Source organism: Falco rusticolus, chromosome 7, assembly GCF_015220075.1.
Source record: "Falco rusticolus isolate bFalRus1 chromosome 7, bFalRus1.pri, whole genome shotgun sequence".
Lineage (NCBI taxonomy): Eukaryota > Metazoa > Chordata > Aves > Falconiformes > Falconidae > Falco > Falco rusticolus.
In genome coordinates, this window is record NC_051193.1 from 72,604,744 (window position 1) to 72,621,885 (window position 17,142).

The window sequence follows — 17,142 nt, forward strand, 5'->3', positions numbered from 1 at the left end:
ATTCTCTGCTACTGTAATACAGACGCCTCCGAGAGCCTTGTGTCTTATCCATGCCTCTAACTCTTCCCTGAGCCCTGAGATGATTGCCCCTTGGCTCCCCACACAGAAGTTACTGCCCTACTTTTTGCCTTTGATCTGAAGCTTGTTAGGCAGTCTTCTCTGAAGGAGATACTTGTTTGTCATCCACCAATTCAGCTGTCTTACACCTTCCAGAAGCAACAAATACGCAAACATATGCACACAAATGTAGACTAAAAATTACAGAATAGTCTCCTGTTTCAGTTTTGTCACGCAAGTTCTCAAGTCCACAGGTCTCTTCACTTGTTCACAGTGATTCTTTGCTGTAAAAAGGCAGTAGCTCATATAGCTAAACTTTTGGTGTTAGCCCACAGCAAGCTCTTAAGGAAAATGGTAAGGGATTTGCAAGCTCACACAATGTTATCCATCCTGCCTACTGATATCTGTCTTTCCACCATCTCTTTCTTTCCCCACATCTCTCTTGGCCAGGAAATGTGGGTGGAAAAACAAAACCAAGCAACCTTTTTTCCCTCCCATCCAAAGTGAGCTAATATGGAGCCCAGTGTCTTCACTAGAAGCCACACTTCTAGTCCAATAGGAAGCGTATTCCTTCTCTACCTTTTCCTTCCCCTCTTGGGAAAGAATCCCTACCTGATACATTTGTTAAAAATTCCAGACCCTGGTCATGACACTGGAGATAGCAAGTGGTTTGACAGCTTACTTTAAGGGCTGCACTGACTGAACTGAAGGGCATAGATGTTCTAAAGTCTTTCTGTAATGAAAAGCAAAGAAAGATACCTTGTGCTTCTGAATAGAGGCTGTAATCTGGCTGACATCTTTCCCTAGTGTTGTCATTCTTGCTAGCTTACATTTCTCAGAGATCCACAATTCTTCCTCTTTGCAGTCACGGAAGAATTCAAAAAGCTTCAAAGCCTCTTCTAGCTGAGATTTTCTGAAACAAAGAAACAGTATATATACAGTCAGAATTAGGATCCCATGGAGACAATGGTAGTATAACCACAGAAGAATCTAGAAAATCCAAAATTTGAATGCCTTTAATTCCTCTTTGTCATAGATTAATATATTCATGCAAGACAACAAAGAAAACAAAATTACAGTTCCCTCTTCCTCTAGGAGCGGAGGAGAGAACCACATGCTATTCAGACTTCACATAAAGCAAGTCATAGTAAGTGCTGAGAACGACGCTATTCTTCACCTATGAAAGCAAGTGACCTCTTTCAGTTAACCACAATCAAGACACTCAAGTGGTGTTATGTCTTTATAAATGGAGAAATGAAAAATTTCAAATGCTGGGAAGCTGTATCTTCTTGTTAAGGGAATGACTGGTCGTCCTAATCAGGAAGAACGGAGCCAGAAGCAAAGCCCTACCGTGACTTGCTCAGAGCTGTAAGGTTCTGATACAGCTGGCGAAGCATCTGCACTTTTGCATAAAGCACTTCTGGTTTAACTGTGTTGTCCTTGCTGATTTCTGCTGTCCTCTGGGTGATGTGTGTCAGTCGATCATCATAGGAAGAGATCTGTGAGTCAACCAAGTTGTGCTTCTGCAGCAAATCTACTGCTTCCAGGAGCTGCTTCCCACAGTCCTGGGAATTCACTAACACCTGCAAACAAGGCGTGAAACAAAAGGCATTGGCAGAGAGTGCATCCAGGGGCTCAGTACAAAGAAATCAGCTGAAAGGTTCCTGTTGACTCTCATAGCTTCTAAATGTGAAAGAATGATGTCAGCTAGGTAAAGCTGAAAAACTGCCTAATTAGAGGAATCATATTTTTCTTTCAGTTTCACAAGCTAACGGCAATAATGCAGTTTCTATCTACTGCAGTGCAAGTAATGGCCTCTCCGAATAAGCATCTGTTTTCACACTTAAGTTATTGCTATTGATTAAGCACTCAAGGTCTCAGAATTCATGGGCACAAGGAATAGCCCTTTGCTATACACCCACCTGTAGGCAGATTGTTTCAGTGTGTTTGGAGAATTCTAGAATATCCCATGTTACGGTATGTTTTGACTACAATGTTGTTTGAGGAACTTACTTGCCTTTACTATCTAAACAGTGAAAGTAAGTACTTCATAGTATTTAATGGCTGATGAAGTTACCAAGTGCTTAAAAGGCTGTCCTCTTTCTAACTGTATCAATGGATACAACTATCAATCCTATTGTAGGACATTATCTTTCCTTATCAATCTTCTGCCATATCCTCAGGCTATCATGGTTCCAACATCACCACCATTAGGTGTTCTTTGCTTACTAACACTAGGACAGAAAGATTTGTAACTTATGGATAGCTCTTTAATTTGAAATTCCAACTTCATATAACATATATATTTCAACTTAGACACAAGGCAACCCAGAGTCATAAGGATTTTTCTGTCCTTAAGTAAGATACAGCAAGACAAAAGGATATATATATATCTCCTGCCATTACAAAATCAATATGAAACCAGTTATTTCCTATGCTAAAGAGAAGTCTTTGCACTCTGATGCTCTGGTAACACCTGGAAATTCTTACTAAAAGCAATCACTGTGCATTTACAGTGGAATTTTTCACTCTCACAAGTTTAGATACCTGAAGGCCAGACATATGCCTGAGCTGGTCCCCACCTGTATAACCACTGGAAGTACTTCCAGAAGGTCTTTCAGAAGAATTATGTGGAATGGGAACAGGAGGCTGTTTTATTCTGTTTTTTGCTTTTACACTTCTAAATTTAGGTGAGATTTCTTCCCATCTTTGTTTTACTACATAACTCTAACCTGTAGTGCACTCCCTGTAATACCATATCTGGCTTTCTGAGTAGGGAAAGCCCCCGCAGCAAAGCCTGGATTTTCTCATGTGGTTACCTGCAATGACGAACTGAAACGCACAGTTAAGCATTCAGGTTAAAATGGTGTATTTTTTCTATAGCTGATAGACTTATCTTTTGTTAGCACCAGGCAGTCCCTGGAACGTAGGGGCTTTTTTAGGGACGCAGACAGCAGTGCAAGCTGTGTGCTGGTGGAGAGGGCTCAGTACCTGCAGCTCTTTCAGCTCCTCCATAATGGCATCGATGTCCCTCAGGAGACCCAGAATTTCCTGCATTGCACCCAGGGAGTGTTGTCGTCTCTGCAGCTGATGCAGAAGATCCTGCCACTGTTTTGAAATGCTGTTTTGCCTACAAAGGAAGGGAGAGAGATGACCAGTTTGGACCAAAGAACTTGGGTGGCACTGGTAGGTTCTCAGTGCTTGTAGCTTTAGGGGATCTAAATGAACACACACAACTCTTGCCACTAGTGCAAGAGGACAGGCCATGATCACAAAACAGGTCAAAGCAATGTTGTTATCTAATTAGTGTGACCACGGAGAGGAATTTTGATTAGCACATCAACTGTCATTGCCTTTTTTTGATTTAGACTTTTTTTTTTTTTTTTATGGATCCTCATACCTGAGAACCTACATTGCTTTCATTTGACACAATGGAAAGGCTTAGAAAAAAAGAAGTGGTCTTCAAATGGCTGCTAAAAGTAAAAAATTAATCTAAACCATATCATGAGTCACAATCCGATCTCATAAAGAGTCTGGTTTACTCTTTTATAGACTAATTTTCTTAGTTTTCCCACAAGTTTCTGATTTTGTCTGAAACTGGAAAAGCACTGAAATACCCCAAGAGAAGTTATTTGTATGGCATTCTTAGCCATTCCCAAATCAGGCTATATCCATAATCACAGAAGTTATAATTTCTCAAGATTTGCTCCAAACTGGAGTCAATCCATGTTGTGCCTTCTGTAGCTCCCCAAACTACACACTGGGAGGGGGAGGGGAGTGTTGATTTGAAAAAAAAAAGTATGTATCCCTCTAAGCATTTTTTATGGAAGATAGAATTTTTGGCAGAACAAGCATTTTCATATATAATGAAAATACCTTAAAATTACTTTTCACCAGAAATCAGCCTGGGGGTTTGATCAGTCAAGAAAAAAAAATTTATAGCTTTAAAGAAGATGAAGCATTTGTCTTATCTGCTGAAACTGTTCACAGGTAGAAGATATTTCTGCCAGTTCTACTCACAAGGAGCAGAGCTACAATTCATAGCTACAATTCATTTCCTTCTACCACAGCACAGACTTTGAACTCAGCCTCCACTACAACAGTCTCATAACTGTCACTCACTTCTCCACGATTTGATCTTTGCCATGATAGTTCTCCTGGCTGATGACTGCGGCCATCTCATCCAGAGCTGTGAAGCGCTCCCTCCTGGGGAGCACATCTGCCACAATGGCTTCCAGCTTCTTACTAGCAGCCTCCATCCTGTCCGCACTCTCTGGCCAGAAGTCCTGCTTCCCTATCACTTTCCTCATGTCTTCCAGGTAGGACTCACGCAGGGCTGCCTTCTTCAAAAACCTCTGGGCTAGCTGTTCCAGCCTTTCTAGCCTCAGCATCTCCTCCTGTAGTGCTTTTCCCCGGTTGTGCTCTGCCTTTTCCAGCATAATCCAGTGTTTTTCCACATCCTGCAGCATCCTCCCCTCTGGGGGCAAGTATGGCCGTTGGTTGTTGGCTCTCTGCTTGGTCCTGATGTTGAAGAGATGAGCTTCAATCATGCCCTTCTCTTGATATTTGGGGGGTTTCTCCACAGTGCGGAAGGTCTTGAAGTTGGCCATGAGCAGCCACATTCCCTGAAGAGAGTTGGGGAAGTGACGGTCATCCAGTTCTGTCACCTTGTGTTTAATCCATTTCAGAAGGTCAGAGACCATCTGCTCATATAGAAGCTTCAAGTCATCTATCTCCTTCAGGAAGAACATGACCTGTGATGGGAATATGAAGTTACAAGCCACATAAGAAGCAGAATGAAGAAGGTGGGTGAACAGAAAACAACATCTTAATAAACCAAGCTTAGGATTCAAATAGTTGAATGTGTGTCCAGAAAACAGTATATGACAAGCAGGTTGCCACAGTTATCACATTTTTATACCAATGTGATGACAGCAGTCACATCTGAGGCCAGGTGGAATCCTAGAATAACCTTCCATAAACCACAGATAAATATTATTTAATGTCTCTTTTCAGTTTTTATTTAAGAAAAGGTTAATTTTGGAATAAACAGCATGCATATGAAGACCGTCAGCAGTTCCTACGTGGGCTGACTAGAAAGCAAGAATCCCAGATTGAGGGTTTAGATTTTTTAATTCACAATGGAAAAAACAGATGTTTTTTTTCCACTCATTCCTAAAACCAAAACAACTCTATCCCATCCAATGTGCAATGACACCCTCTTAGCTTCACCACCTTAGGCTATTAGGAAACCATCTGACAAGATCCTGGTTCTCTCACATGCCCAGAGCAGACTGTGAGAAGGGGCTGTTTGACCAGTCTCTTCTGCTGGAATTGTTTCTCTTTATATATGTTATTAGAGCACGTCTTGTAGTCAGACAGGGGGGTTGTAAGGATGTTAACTCTCAATACTAATTTTCCAAGTCCAAGACATTTATCTGTTTCATTTGCGGTCTGGCCTGCCTTTATTTCAAGTTCAGGTAAACGCTGGAACAAACATTTAGGATGAAATCCATAATGAAATAAAAAGTGTTAGAATGAAATCATCCTTCCTCCCCGTTTCACACTTTTCCCCATCTTTGTCTTCTTACTTTGTGTTGCATTTGTTCCTCGCCCTTAAGGTAGCAGCCCTCCTGCAGCCCGCAGGTGTAAGGCTGAGCAAGGCTGCCTGCTCCCGGCGCTCCCGCTTGCTCCAGCCAGGCGGATTAGCAAGGGAGGGGGCACCCAGCAATGGCCCGCGCCGCGGGCGGTGGTCTGCTCTTACCTACAGAAAGCGCACTGGGCAATCCGTAAGGGTCACAGTGTGGGAAGAGGAGTAAAACAGCACCAACCTTTAGTGCAGGAAAAGCAGCCCATGACACCAGGGCTCCCTTCTGTATTTTCTGCCATCGTACCCAGTTCTTGCTGAAAGATCCTAGCAAATGCATGGTCACTTCAGACGGGAGGGGGAAAGGAGATTTACCTCTACGAGCTGATTCTCTCTGCCATCCTGGTCACACACTTAGTCTGAACTCAGAGGCTTCCCTGACAGATTCAGGCTTCCCTGCCCAATCCTATTACTAAATTCAGAGCTGTCTATTTGAGGGGACTAAGGATATGAAGAGATTAACACCTGTTTCGCTCTCCCTCTGAATGTTTGCATGTGTCAGAAGGGCAGGAAGACAGGAATGTAGTATTAGAGACAGGCTAAAAATAGGGAAGGATGCACAGAGAAAAAGAAGCCGGTAAGTGGAAAGAGAGAGAGACAAGAAGGAATAAATACAAAATGGAAGTCAGTGGAGCACAGCAAGAACTGAAAAAGGACAGACTAAGATACGCTTTTTCTGTTTTTTCCCATAATACTAAAGTTATGGCCTGTTTGATCTTCATAGTTCCTTTAACTCATACTTGGTTACTCAAGGACTTTTTCAGGTTTATCAGAAGAAAAATAATGTCTCCTGGACAAAATCCAGAGACTGACGTGTAGACCGCTCAAATGCTGCTGCCCACTCTCCTCACTGATGCCCAGTCTTTGGCTGAATCCCAAGTCCTGCTCTGATCTAAAGCTTCTCTTCAGAGAACATCACTGTTAACCGATACAGGTTTCGGGATCATCTTGTTGTTGTCCCAGACCACTTTGCTAGCTGAGCAAACCCTGCTTTGCAAAAGCTTTTCACCTTATCACCACCAGAGAAGTCTTAGTTTGAATTTTTGTGCCTCCCATTAAGCAATACATTCCCCCTCTCAACTGCACAGGCAGTTCCCTGACTCCAGATGCTCATGTAGGACCCATCCTGAGTGTGTAGGTTTTCTGCAGGCTATTTTTTTTTGTATTTTTGACAATTATTTTGACAGATTAATTTGAGAATAATTTTGACAGATTATTCTGAAGGTTCTGAAGGCGGAAAAGAAATTATCTCTAAGGAAAGTGGCCTTCTTTGGAACAGCTACAAAACTCCTATAGTTTTCCATCAACAGGATGCAAGTAGTTTTTTGTATAACTCATGATTATATATGAGACAAAATGTATGTAGATTTTTTTTTTACCTTTGGGGTTTTTTTCCCCCTAGGAGTGTTTCCCCTTCTTTTACACTCCCTCATTTTTCATGTCTTTCCCCACCCCGCACCCCCCTATTTTGTACCTGACTAAGGAGTTAGAAGGAAAGGAGGACAACTTTCACAGGAATTAAAAATCCAAAATAGTCCCATAGAATAAGGGATCATCTTTCCTATTAAATCAGAAAATTGTTGACTAGGTCTACTTTTGCCTAGCAGTAATCCTCCCAAGATTACTGAGCTCTGTATACCTAAGCTGCCTTGAAGCCATATCAGTTCTCAAACAGAAACTGAGGTCAAAAAAGGATTCATTTTCAGTGAGACAAATGCAATCCCCTTTAGAGATCAGAGAGTCTACAGACACTTCTTAAGATTCAAGAGATGATAAAAGGTCTTTCAAATGGCTGTGCCATTTGATTCATTTGATGTCCATTTGCAAATGACAGTGAAGTTGAGTTGGCACAAAAAAACCCCATTTCCAACATAAATTTAGCTGTACATATTTAACTTTTAAGTTCTGAACACAGCAATGCACTTACTTTGGTAAGTCGCTTTTGTATTGTCTGGCCTTGTTTCAGTCTGGAGAAGTAGTGGTAATAGAGTGACACATAAGTCATGATGGATCTCTCATCTGGATAGGGTACTGCCACATCCTCAGCATCCAGCAGTTTGCTGATTCCTAGTTCTTTCTCAGCAACATTGAAGGCATTGTTCAGGTTTTTGATGGGCTGGTCCTGCCGCAGTGAGCTATAGTGAATGAGATCAGGCCTGGGCAAGGAGAAGAACGGGGCACGGAGGGGAAGAAAGATTTATGTTTGCCATAAATTCTTCCAGATCATAAACTGTTTATTAGACTAAGGAATGTGACAGCAATGCTGAAATTACGCTGCCTGACCCTGAGCTTCATTCAAGAGCATTGCTCCTTGCCTCCATAACAGGAAGAAAATTGTCCCTTATAAAACTGGATGTACCACTCCCAGCAAATCTCTGCCCTTCACTTATTTCTCCTCTTCACTGGTGGGTGAAGACCAAAGCCCACTAGACAGGCAACTCTGGAAAAGGACTCCCAGCTGGGGAAGTTGCAGGATTCCCCTGTGGTATCCTGCCAGAAGATGTAGCAGAACTGTTCATTGGAGAAGAAATGTTCGAGGTTCTCCCAGGAGGTTTCTCTTTCCTGCCTTGGGCTGTTTTCTTCACACTTTTTCAAAGGTCCGGAGAAGGGAGAAAGAAAAGAGACCGAGAGGTTGTTTACTCTGTAACAACTGAACCAGAAGGTATCTGTGCCCACAAAGGTCACACAATAAAACCAGTCTCCAAAATACCTTTTTCAAAAGGGCAACAGGAACACGACTGAGGGGCTACAACCAAATAACGGGCAGTGTTGTTCAGATGTGTGAAATTTGATTTGACACCCAACTAAAGGAACTACCAAGCAGGAGCTTTTGGCCCTTCCTTCCTCAGACAGAAAATATTCATTTAAGAAAGGAGAGTCTTCAGTGAAAAAGGGAAAAGAGACAATTTGACAGTTTCTTGACAAGTACTTGTAACTCAGACCCGGGAACAACTTGTGCCGGAGCTAGAAACAGCAATGGGCACCTCCTGAACTGATCCATCAGATCTTACCTGTGAGCATGTATGAGTGCATTGAAGGCCAGTCCATCACTCCAGCTCTTGGAGAAGTCCTTCACATTCACATTGGAATAGCTGGCAGTTTTATGCTGACACCAGAGTAGTAAGGCTTCATTGGCAAACAGAACGTCAGCTCTGCCTCCAAATTCTTCCTGTGAAAAGAGCAGGAAAAAGAAAAATCAGTGTGAACTATACACAGAAGTAGCATCAGCAGGTTTAAGCTTATGTTCCCAAAGATCACTTTGTATTACTCCTGTCCTAGTCACAAATCCCCTCAAAGTCATGACTTGCAGACTGTATCTGCCATTGAGGTAGAATGATTTAACATACAAGTAGAAGTTTTCTACTAAAGTAAAAGTGAATTGAAGGTGTTAAAAAGTTTGAAAATGTTTCTCTTCTGTAAGGTTTGTAGAAATCACATGGAAAGCAAAGCTCAGTTTATTTGCTTCCTTTAGCCAGGAACTAGAACTCAGAAACAAAATATAATGTATCCAGGTCTAATGTTAGAAATTAACAACTGTGATTTCATAATACCTTCATAGGACCTTATTTTTGCTGTACTTAGAGTACCTGTTAAATTATTTTAGAAAGTATACTTTTCTTCAGAGAAAGAGCAAAGGAGCAGCATGCAGTTCAAATCTAGAGAGAATTGTCAGAGAAATTTTTCCGGATTCAAAAGCCAGTAAAAAGTTTGTGGAAGAGAGTGAGGAATATGACTATCCTATCTATCTCAAATCTACAGTTTTCTGTCTCTGAGAAAGCATAAAACAAATTCAATTGCTTTTAGAAATTGCTGGTTGAATAACCAGGTAATGTTGTAAGATCTGCATGGTCAAAACGGTTGGGAAACATCATCAAAATGGCCCTTGCTGGCCTGAAACTCTACGAAGTCTCTGAAATACACTGATCAGGCAAAAAGACAAAGATACTGTTTCACCTTATCAAGTTTGATAGACGAAATCTGAAATCGAAGTATAATGATCCAGATAAGTCCCAGGATTAAGGTTCTGTCGCCATCTACAATGTTCTCAGGACCAATAACTTTTACTTGCACCTGCTAATAAAGCAGTATCTGTTCAGCACAGAAGTACTCACGTCCAGCTAGCTAAATGAGACATCTACGTAACAAGCTGTCATTGAAGAGTGTGTTCAGGCTGTTTTCTTAAGGAAACAGGTTTTATGTGATCTTTTCATTTGTCTATATACCTGCGAGCGCCCATGTTCACACCTTAGCTCTCACGTGCACCCAGGGTGAGTTTCAGCAAAAGCCTGACAAACAGGTGATGGTATCAAAGACTGAAAGTTCCTATAAGGGTTTTGAAAACTGGTGGCTAAGGAGAGGAAAGAAATGCAATTTCAGGAGTGACGGCAGGGCAAACCCAGAGACCATCTCCTCTGTCTGGTCTCCAGTCAGCTGGTCAGTACGTAGCTCCTGGGCTCACCAAACAGTACAAGCATCTCACTAAAGAAGCCACGGCTGCCTTCTCCACTATTACTTGAGCAGCAAGCAGGGTTGTAGTTTATGCCAACAAGGCGTTACTTCTTCAAGAAGTCCAAGCATGCTATATGGCTCCTGCTGTCTGCACGATCCCTTTCTGCAGGCTGGACCTGGACTCACGGGACGAGTGATGCTTGGCTGGTCCAGCTGGCAGAGCCTGGATGTGCGCATGCCACTGGGCCTTACACAGTGCGTACCCTTAGCAGGCAGGTGTTAGCTGCAGTCCCCTGCTCCATTGCATCTGTTTTGTAATTAGCAAAAATCCAGGCATTATATACTTTCCTATATCTCTGCTATGAAACCACGCTGCTTCTTTGGAATTCATACCACAGAGTTGTGTGATGATTTTCCAGAAAGGTCTACAATAAATTGCTCAGAAAAGAAAAAAACAAAACCATACTAACATGTGGCTGAAATAGGGATGCAAAACTGGAATAAATAAAACCACTGCAATGACTTCCTGAAACTGTTAGAATCAGAGCTCTAAACAAATCTCCATTTGTATACCAGGTAGTTTCACCTTTGCTTAATGAAATTTGCTGTCCCCCAAATTCTGGGAAAACAACATCTAGAAAGACACAGAAATGCCGTACATCTTCATTTAGGTATGACTTTTTGTGGGGGAACATTATCTATTTCTAAGTTGTTACTCAAATATCAAAGAAATTCAAATCTGATTACTTTTTCTCTTCTTTCAATAAAAACCTTGGCCTGTCTTCAAAGAATATCTTCTTGCACATTAGAGCAGGGAATTATAATGGACGTAATGCTATAATTGGTAACATACATAAGCTGTTGTGATGTCTAATATCAATATTAACTTACCTTGGATTTCAGAAATGTGATGGCTTTGCTGTTGTTCTCCAGAAAATGCACTCTCATCTTTCCCCGGTTTGGTCTGGGCAAAGCTTCTCCAGAGAGCAGCTCCAGGAGTTGCATGAGAGAGATGCCATCCTTCAAGTCTGTGTAAATATCTACTATCTCAACATTTATCTGCAAAGACCAGTCAGACAATACCGACTGAACATCTGGCCCACAGAACCTTCTACTGCTAGTACCAAACAAACGCCTTCCTGGTGTTTCACCGAGTCTTCTGTATGTCAGTGCACATACGTGAAAAGTGGTGAATCTTAATTCACAGAAAATGGATTTACAGGAGGACTGACATTATTTATGAAAGCAGGCTGAAGTGAAAAAAAAAACAACCTCAGAACTGAGCAAATAAAAAGTAGGAGATTTTGAAAAATAAAAAATAATTCCGCATTTCCAAAATCAAACATTTTAGAAGTGCTGACATTTTTTATTTCAATTCAAATGAATCTTTCCAACATTTTATTCTGAGCAATGCATTTCGTATAAAAATTGAGCTGGTAATACCATTTAGTAGCACGGTTTTTACTCCACAGTCTCAATGAAGCCTGTTACACCCAGCTGAGACCTGCACTACCACCCATCTCCGTATTTTTTAGGTAGTCTCCAACAAAGCAAAAGATTAAGATCTCTTACAAAAATGTACTTCGTTGCTGCAGTAGTGAGGTCACCCGTGCTTAGGTGGTAGAACATGACGCGGTGTGTATGGAGCTAACAAGAACTCGACTTGGGTGTTTCCTTTTGGCCTTAAGCCACTAGCCATCAAGAAGTGACGATAAAACCACGCCACACATCCAACAATAATTTACTGTGATTCTGAAATCACGGCAAATAATCTTTTTGTCTTCAGAAAAAAAAAAACAACCCAAACAAAACCCCCCTGAAGTAGTAGCTTTTCCAGTTCAGAGAATAGTTACATGTAGGGGGACAAATGGACAAGTAGCAGACATGTGCTTTTTAATTTTTGACCAATTATTAATCAGTTTAACAGATCTTTTCTCCAGAGAAAGAAGAAAACACTGAAAGTGTAAAAGCAACTCAGAGAGACTTTAAGTCTGTACAGTGTGTGAAACAAGAATTTACAGCTTTCCCTGACCAATTATGTCCATGAAAAACTCCCTGTTTAGTTGCCAACTTAATTTCTTTTTGCATATTAAATACACTATAGGCAGAATTTTATGTTTATTACCAAAAAAAAAAAGAAAAAAGAAAAAAGATGGTTTAAGCTGTTATATTCTGTGACACTTATATAAATGAAGAATAATTCCATTTAAATTTGTAAAGAAACAGTCTTCCTATACCTGCTTTATACCAAACCCAGCAGCAGTTTTAATAGCTTTGCTGCGCCACCCTTCTCATAAAGATACCAGTCACAGGTTGCTTAGTAAGTTCGAACCAATAGTATCCTTCATGCTAGACGTGAAGCAGTCAGCAGAGCGCCAGAGACCACCGCAGTGCCCTGTAGGGTGATCGGTCACGTTATGCGGGCTGGACTGCTGGAGGAGGCGGTGGGAGCCCCAGCAGGCTGTCCGGCTGCGCCGCGCCTCACCGCCTGCGGCTGGGATGCTCTGGTGGGCTTTTCCCCCACGCTTTTATGATACATGAACAAGAAGTGGGCAGGAAGCCAAGACTGACACATTACTCTTTGAACTTTAAGGAGTTTTTAAGATGAGAAAGTAGATATATTTACCTGTAGCTAAACAGAAATAGCGTTCTACACCATAAACCCCAAACTTTCTGCAGGTGGCACAACGAGAATTTGCAGCTCTCTCATGGTAAGAAAAATAAGTTCAGAAGTTTGTTGTGCTCTGAGGCTGCCTTCGTGCCAATCACCAACTCAAAACATTGGAAACACGGCGCCTAGCACCGAAACATCACTGAAGAGCGGGGAGCTGGAGCAGAACCAGGAGGCCTGGTCCTGCCTGGCATCACCAAGGTCCATTTCCATCACCATGAACTACTGAGACTGGAAATGAACTGGTCAGTACTTGTGTGGGAGTATGTCTGAAACTGTTAGACTTCAGGCAACTTTTTCAAAGCCACTGAGCAGCAGCTCAAGCTGGACTGATCAGGCAAAGCAGAAAGTCTTAACTTTTGGCCAGGCAATTAGGAACTGAGCATGGTTTGGGGAAATTCAGACATTTGCAGACACCTTACTTACAGGAAAAAGAAGGGCAAATAAAGACCTTCCTCTGAGATGATCACCAAGATATAGATCACGATATGACAAGGTCATACAGTCTAACAAGGTGAATCCCGATCTCAGGGAAGACATGGAGACGGATGTGAGGTAAAAGATACAGCTGGAGCACTCTGGTTAATCAAAGCTTTCCTCGCTTGCATATATGCAGGAAAAATACGTAAAAAATAAAATAAAAAAATACAGTTGGTGAAATCAATAAAACAAAAAGCAGAAAAAAAAATCCCCATATTGAAGGAGCTACCTACATTATTCCTGAAGAAGATGTTGTTCATCCAGTTGGTGAAGGTCTTCTTTTGCATGGACATACGCTGCTCCTGCAGCTTTTTGATATGGTCTTTTTCATATTCGGTACCCATGGTCACTTAGGAAGTCAGAAACTCCAGTGAGGTGCTCAAGGCTGAGGAGACAATAACATTTGTTTCCCCAGTACCTGCAGGGAACCCAGCCTCAATGGGTACGAGATCCAATACCACACCCAGCACAACACCTTAATGTCCTTTTGCTTGTACTTTGCACTCTCATTTCACTCAACTTTATTTTTAACTTACTTGACTTCTCCCTTTTAAAATGCATCTCTAGTTTCAGGATGAAAGTGTGGCACGTACCTATGCAGCTGTACTTTCTTTCTTTCTATCTTTCTTTCAGCCTCCCCCCAGCCACTTGATCCCATGAGGAGCACCATGAGCTGAAAGCTGCCAGTAGCTCCCTTGGGTGTGCTGGAAGCACCTAGCTGAGAACTGATCTTAGACCCTGTCAGAAAGAGGGATCTGCAAATCACTTCCAGTGCGGTGCTTGAAAGCCTGTTATGTTCTCTGAGGACTGGCTGAGATGCTGCTGTTGCACTACTTTCAGACCAACAGAAATCAAATAGCTGCTTAGAAAGGAAATGGAACCAGCTTGGTTCTTCCCTCTCACCAGTTCAGATTTTGCATGCCTGTTACTGTAAGGATGGTGACACAGGTCCATGATCACGTGGACCAGGTCCTAGGCTGGGGGCCAGAGGCATCATTCCTCTTCCTCAGGCTGTCACAGACTTGTCTGCCTCATCCGCATTAGTGAAAAATCAGGCTTGTAATTCATCACAGCACCCAAGCCAAACAGAGGAAGATTAGAAAGGAGGGGCCTTCCCTTTCAGAGTCTGTGACACCATAAACTGGATTTCAGCTCAGCTGAACAACTCTTTTGGAGTCATTTGGCTTATGGTGTAAATCTGCAACAGCAGAGACCTTGCTGTTATGAAGGTAAGAGAATCACTTAAAAAAAATAAAAATCAGTTTAAGATCTATAGATAGACGCTTTAGGTGACCAAACATCATCTGCTTGGACTTATTTATAATTATAGCGGTATTACCTGGATATCAGCCTAGCTGCAAAACCAAGAATCCTCTTGTAACGGCAGAAGAGGAGAGAGGTGTCTGCTGCTGTCAACCCACTGCAAAGGGAGAAGGGAATGAAAAATTAAAACCTCTGACAAACTGCAGAGGTGTGAGCAGGCTGACCTGCTTCCCAAATATTCTGTGTCTGTTTTGCGAAGGCCTGGACCTATTGTGGGCTCTGTGCCCTTTTAATTTAAAAAGCATAAAATACTGAAAAAAAAATTATCTGTGCTAGTGTTGAGAAGACAACAACAGGGAACTGGCAGCAGCAGCCACTGCAAATGCAAAGTTGCTTGCCTGATAGTTTTCCATGCTCTAAAAAATACGAAGAATTTTGTCATTTTACAAGCTGGAAAGGTATGGGAAGTGCAGAAGCAATGACTTCTTATTGAATTTTCTGATTTATTTTCTTTTCCTGGCAGATGTTTCTTAATCCCCAGTGCCTGACTTCTGCAAAACAGGGACAGCATTGAAGCCTGACAGTTTAGCAGCCACACAGGGAAGGACCGCGACGATAGATGAAAGCCTTATGAAGGAATGAATTTAGCAAAGTTTGAAACGGAGCTATAAAGAAAATCCTCATGAATTTTATTATATTTTGGGTTAGTTCAGCATTGCCTACTTTCTCCATCTGGAGAGCAGATATGCAAAGAGCTGCCTTTCCCTGCCAGAGGGGTGATATTAACCCGCTCCCATGTAAAAAATCCGTATAGTTAACCCATATTATAACGCCATTTCTGAGTTTGCCAGACAGTCCTCAGAATGTCTCAGGGCTCTTTTTTAAAAGAGTGGTTATTCAAGCATTGCAGCCACCCTGAACAATAACCAAACTGATTTCATCTAGGTGCAAAGGAAGCTTATTTGTTGAGTACTGCCTCACGCAACAGCTCACCTGTTTTATCAGATTAAGTTAGAAATGCTCCCTGCACTGGTAGATGATTACCTGAAGACAGATCTATAATAGATTATCTGCATTTTCAGGATGCGAAGGCAGTGCTAAGAGCCAAATCTGACTATAATGATACATTACAGAAAAACAATCAAAGAACATTAAAAAAACCACCCTGGACTTACTCAGGTTTGGAGGAACTCTGTTCTGACATTCAGCAGTTGGTCACTCTGAAGAATGACTGAGTTGCAGATCCACTCCTATTCCTATGTTCAGCTCACTGCTTTCACGCAAAGCGACCTTTGAATTCAGGAACGGAGGCCAAGTATTTATGATCTACCTATGAACCCTTCATCTGATCTGAAGGAAATAACCCATCAGAACACAATGAGTAAAGGTTGACATAGGCTTCGCAGAATTCTTACGCTCAACAATATGTATGAACACCACCAAAATTGCTATAAACCAGTGAAAACGGTCATCCACCATGCTGATGCTTTGGTAAAGAGCACCCTTCGTGATTGCACTGATCACAGCTGCTTTCCTAAAGGAATTCTTACTTGGGAAATCGGACCCAACAATGGAGTCTGAAAATGAAAGCACAGCAGAGGGTGCAAAGATCAGAGCAATTACCAAGTGATTGAATTAGGATACAGCAAACGAGAAGGTGAAATCATGAAGTATTAGGAATTTGCACTGCTTTGAGGAAGCTCATGTGTATAGATACCTGCCACTGCCAGGGCAAAATGGGATCAAGCTGGCAGTGCCAGCTGCTTCCAGAGTTTACTATTGGTGAACTTCTCATTAATAACAAAAGGGAAAATAATTCCAGTAACTTGTATAGCAGCAAGTTCTTTCTGTCACCATTTACGAGGTCACACAAGCACAGAACCCACTGATGTGGCGTCGCTGCCAGGAACCAGAGGGTTGCTGCTGGGCACCACTGCTAGAAAACAGGCAGGCACCTGAGGCCAGAAGCTGTCTGCGAATATGCCCAGCTCAGAGATGAGGTAAGGGAAGAGCAGCCTTTTCCACTTCTGGCAAGTGTAGTTCAGTCAGCATCCAAAAGTGACAGGAGGAGACACGGAAATGAACCACCCCCCAAAATCCAGTACAGATAGAAACTGATCAGCAAGAATCTGTATCTTCACACACCCCCTAGAGAAATGTCATGCATAGTGTCACATAAGACTGCTAAAAATAAAAAACTGAATACATGTTACAGGTATGTTACTCAAAATATTCCCTCCAAATTCCTGGCCTTGTGTTCATCAGCCAACTAATACAATGTAATTCTTAATGGTTATTAAATGGGAATAGGATGACAGGGCGAAAGGGATATAAATTCAGCAACTGTTTACATCTCTTCTGTAAGCTCGCTGCCTAGTTATACATAACTTCACTCTGTTCTGTCTTGCTTTTATACCTACATTCTTCTAAAGGTAGGATTATAGGCTGTTGACTGAAATGTGATACAGGTTGGCTAGGCTGTGCGCGCTGAGCAAACGCCTTGCTCCTCTGAGGTGGAAGGCAGAGGACCAGTAGGTGAATTGGCCCTGGATGCAGGCGTTTCTCCCTATTGCAA

The 17,142-nt window shown here is 42.0% G+C and overlaps 1 protein-coding gene across 2 annotated transcripts in view; it reads right to left on the reverse strand.

Moving 5' to 3' along the window:
- The window catches only part of SPTBN5 (spectrin beta, non-erythrocytic 5), a 101,538-nt gene extending 85,387 nt beyond the window's left edge, over positions 1–16,151 (reverse strand). For both annotated transcript variants that reach the window (XM_037393666.1, XM_037393664.1), the window contains exons 1-12: positions 16,044–16,151; positions 15,743–15,917; positions 14,644–14,724; positions 13,538–13,689; positions 11,045–11,212; positions 9,659–9,778; positions 8,716–8,873; positions 7,632–7,860; positions 4,180–4,811; positions 3,049–3,187; positions 1,408–1,640; positions 817–970 (exon numbers count right to left, since the gene is read on the reverse strand). In XM_037393666.1, the coding sequence (XP_037249563.1) occupies positions 817–970; positions 1,408–1,640; positions 3,049–3,187; positions 4,180–4,811; positions 7,632–7,860; positions 8,716–8,873; positions 9,659–9,778; positions 11,045–11,212; positions 13,538–13,648 (1,944 nt within the window). In that variant the 5' untranslated portion in view covers positions 13,649–13,689; positions 14,644–14,724; positions 15,743–15,917; positions 16,044–16,151. The remainder of the gene's footprint in view (positions 1–816; positions 971–1,407; positions 1,641–3,048; positions 3,188–4,179; positions 4,812–7,631; positions 7,861–8,715; positions 8,874–9,658; positions 9,779–11,044; positions 11,213–13,537; positions 13,690–14,643; positions 14,725–15,742; positions 15,918–16,043) is intronic.
- Positions 16,152–17,142: the final 991 nt, after the last annotated feature.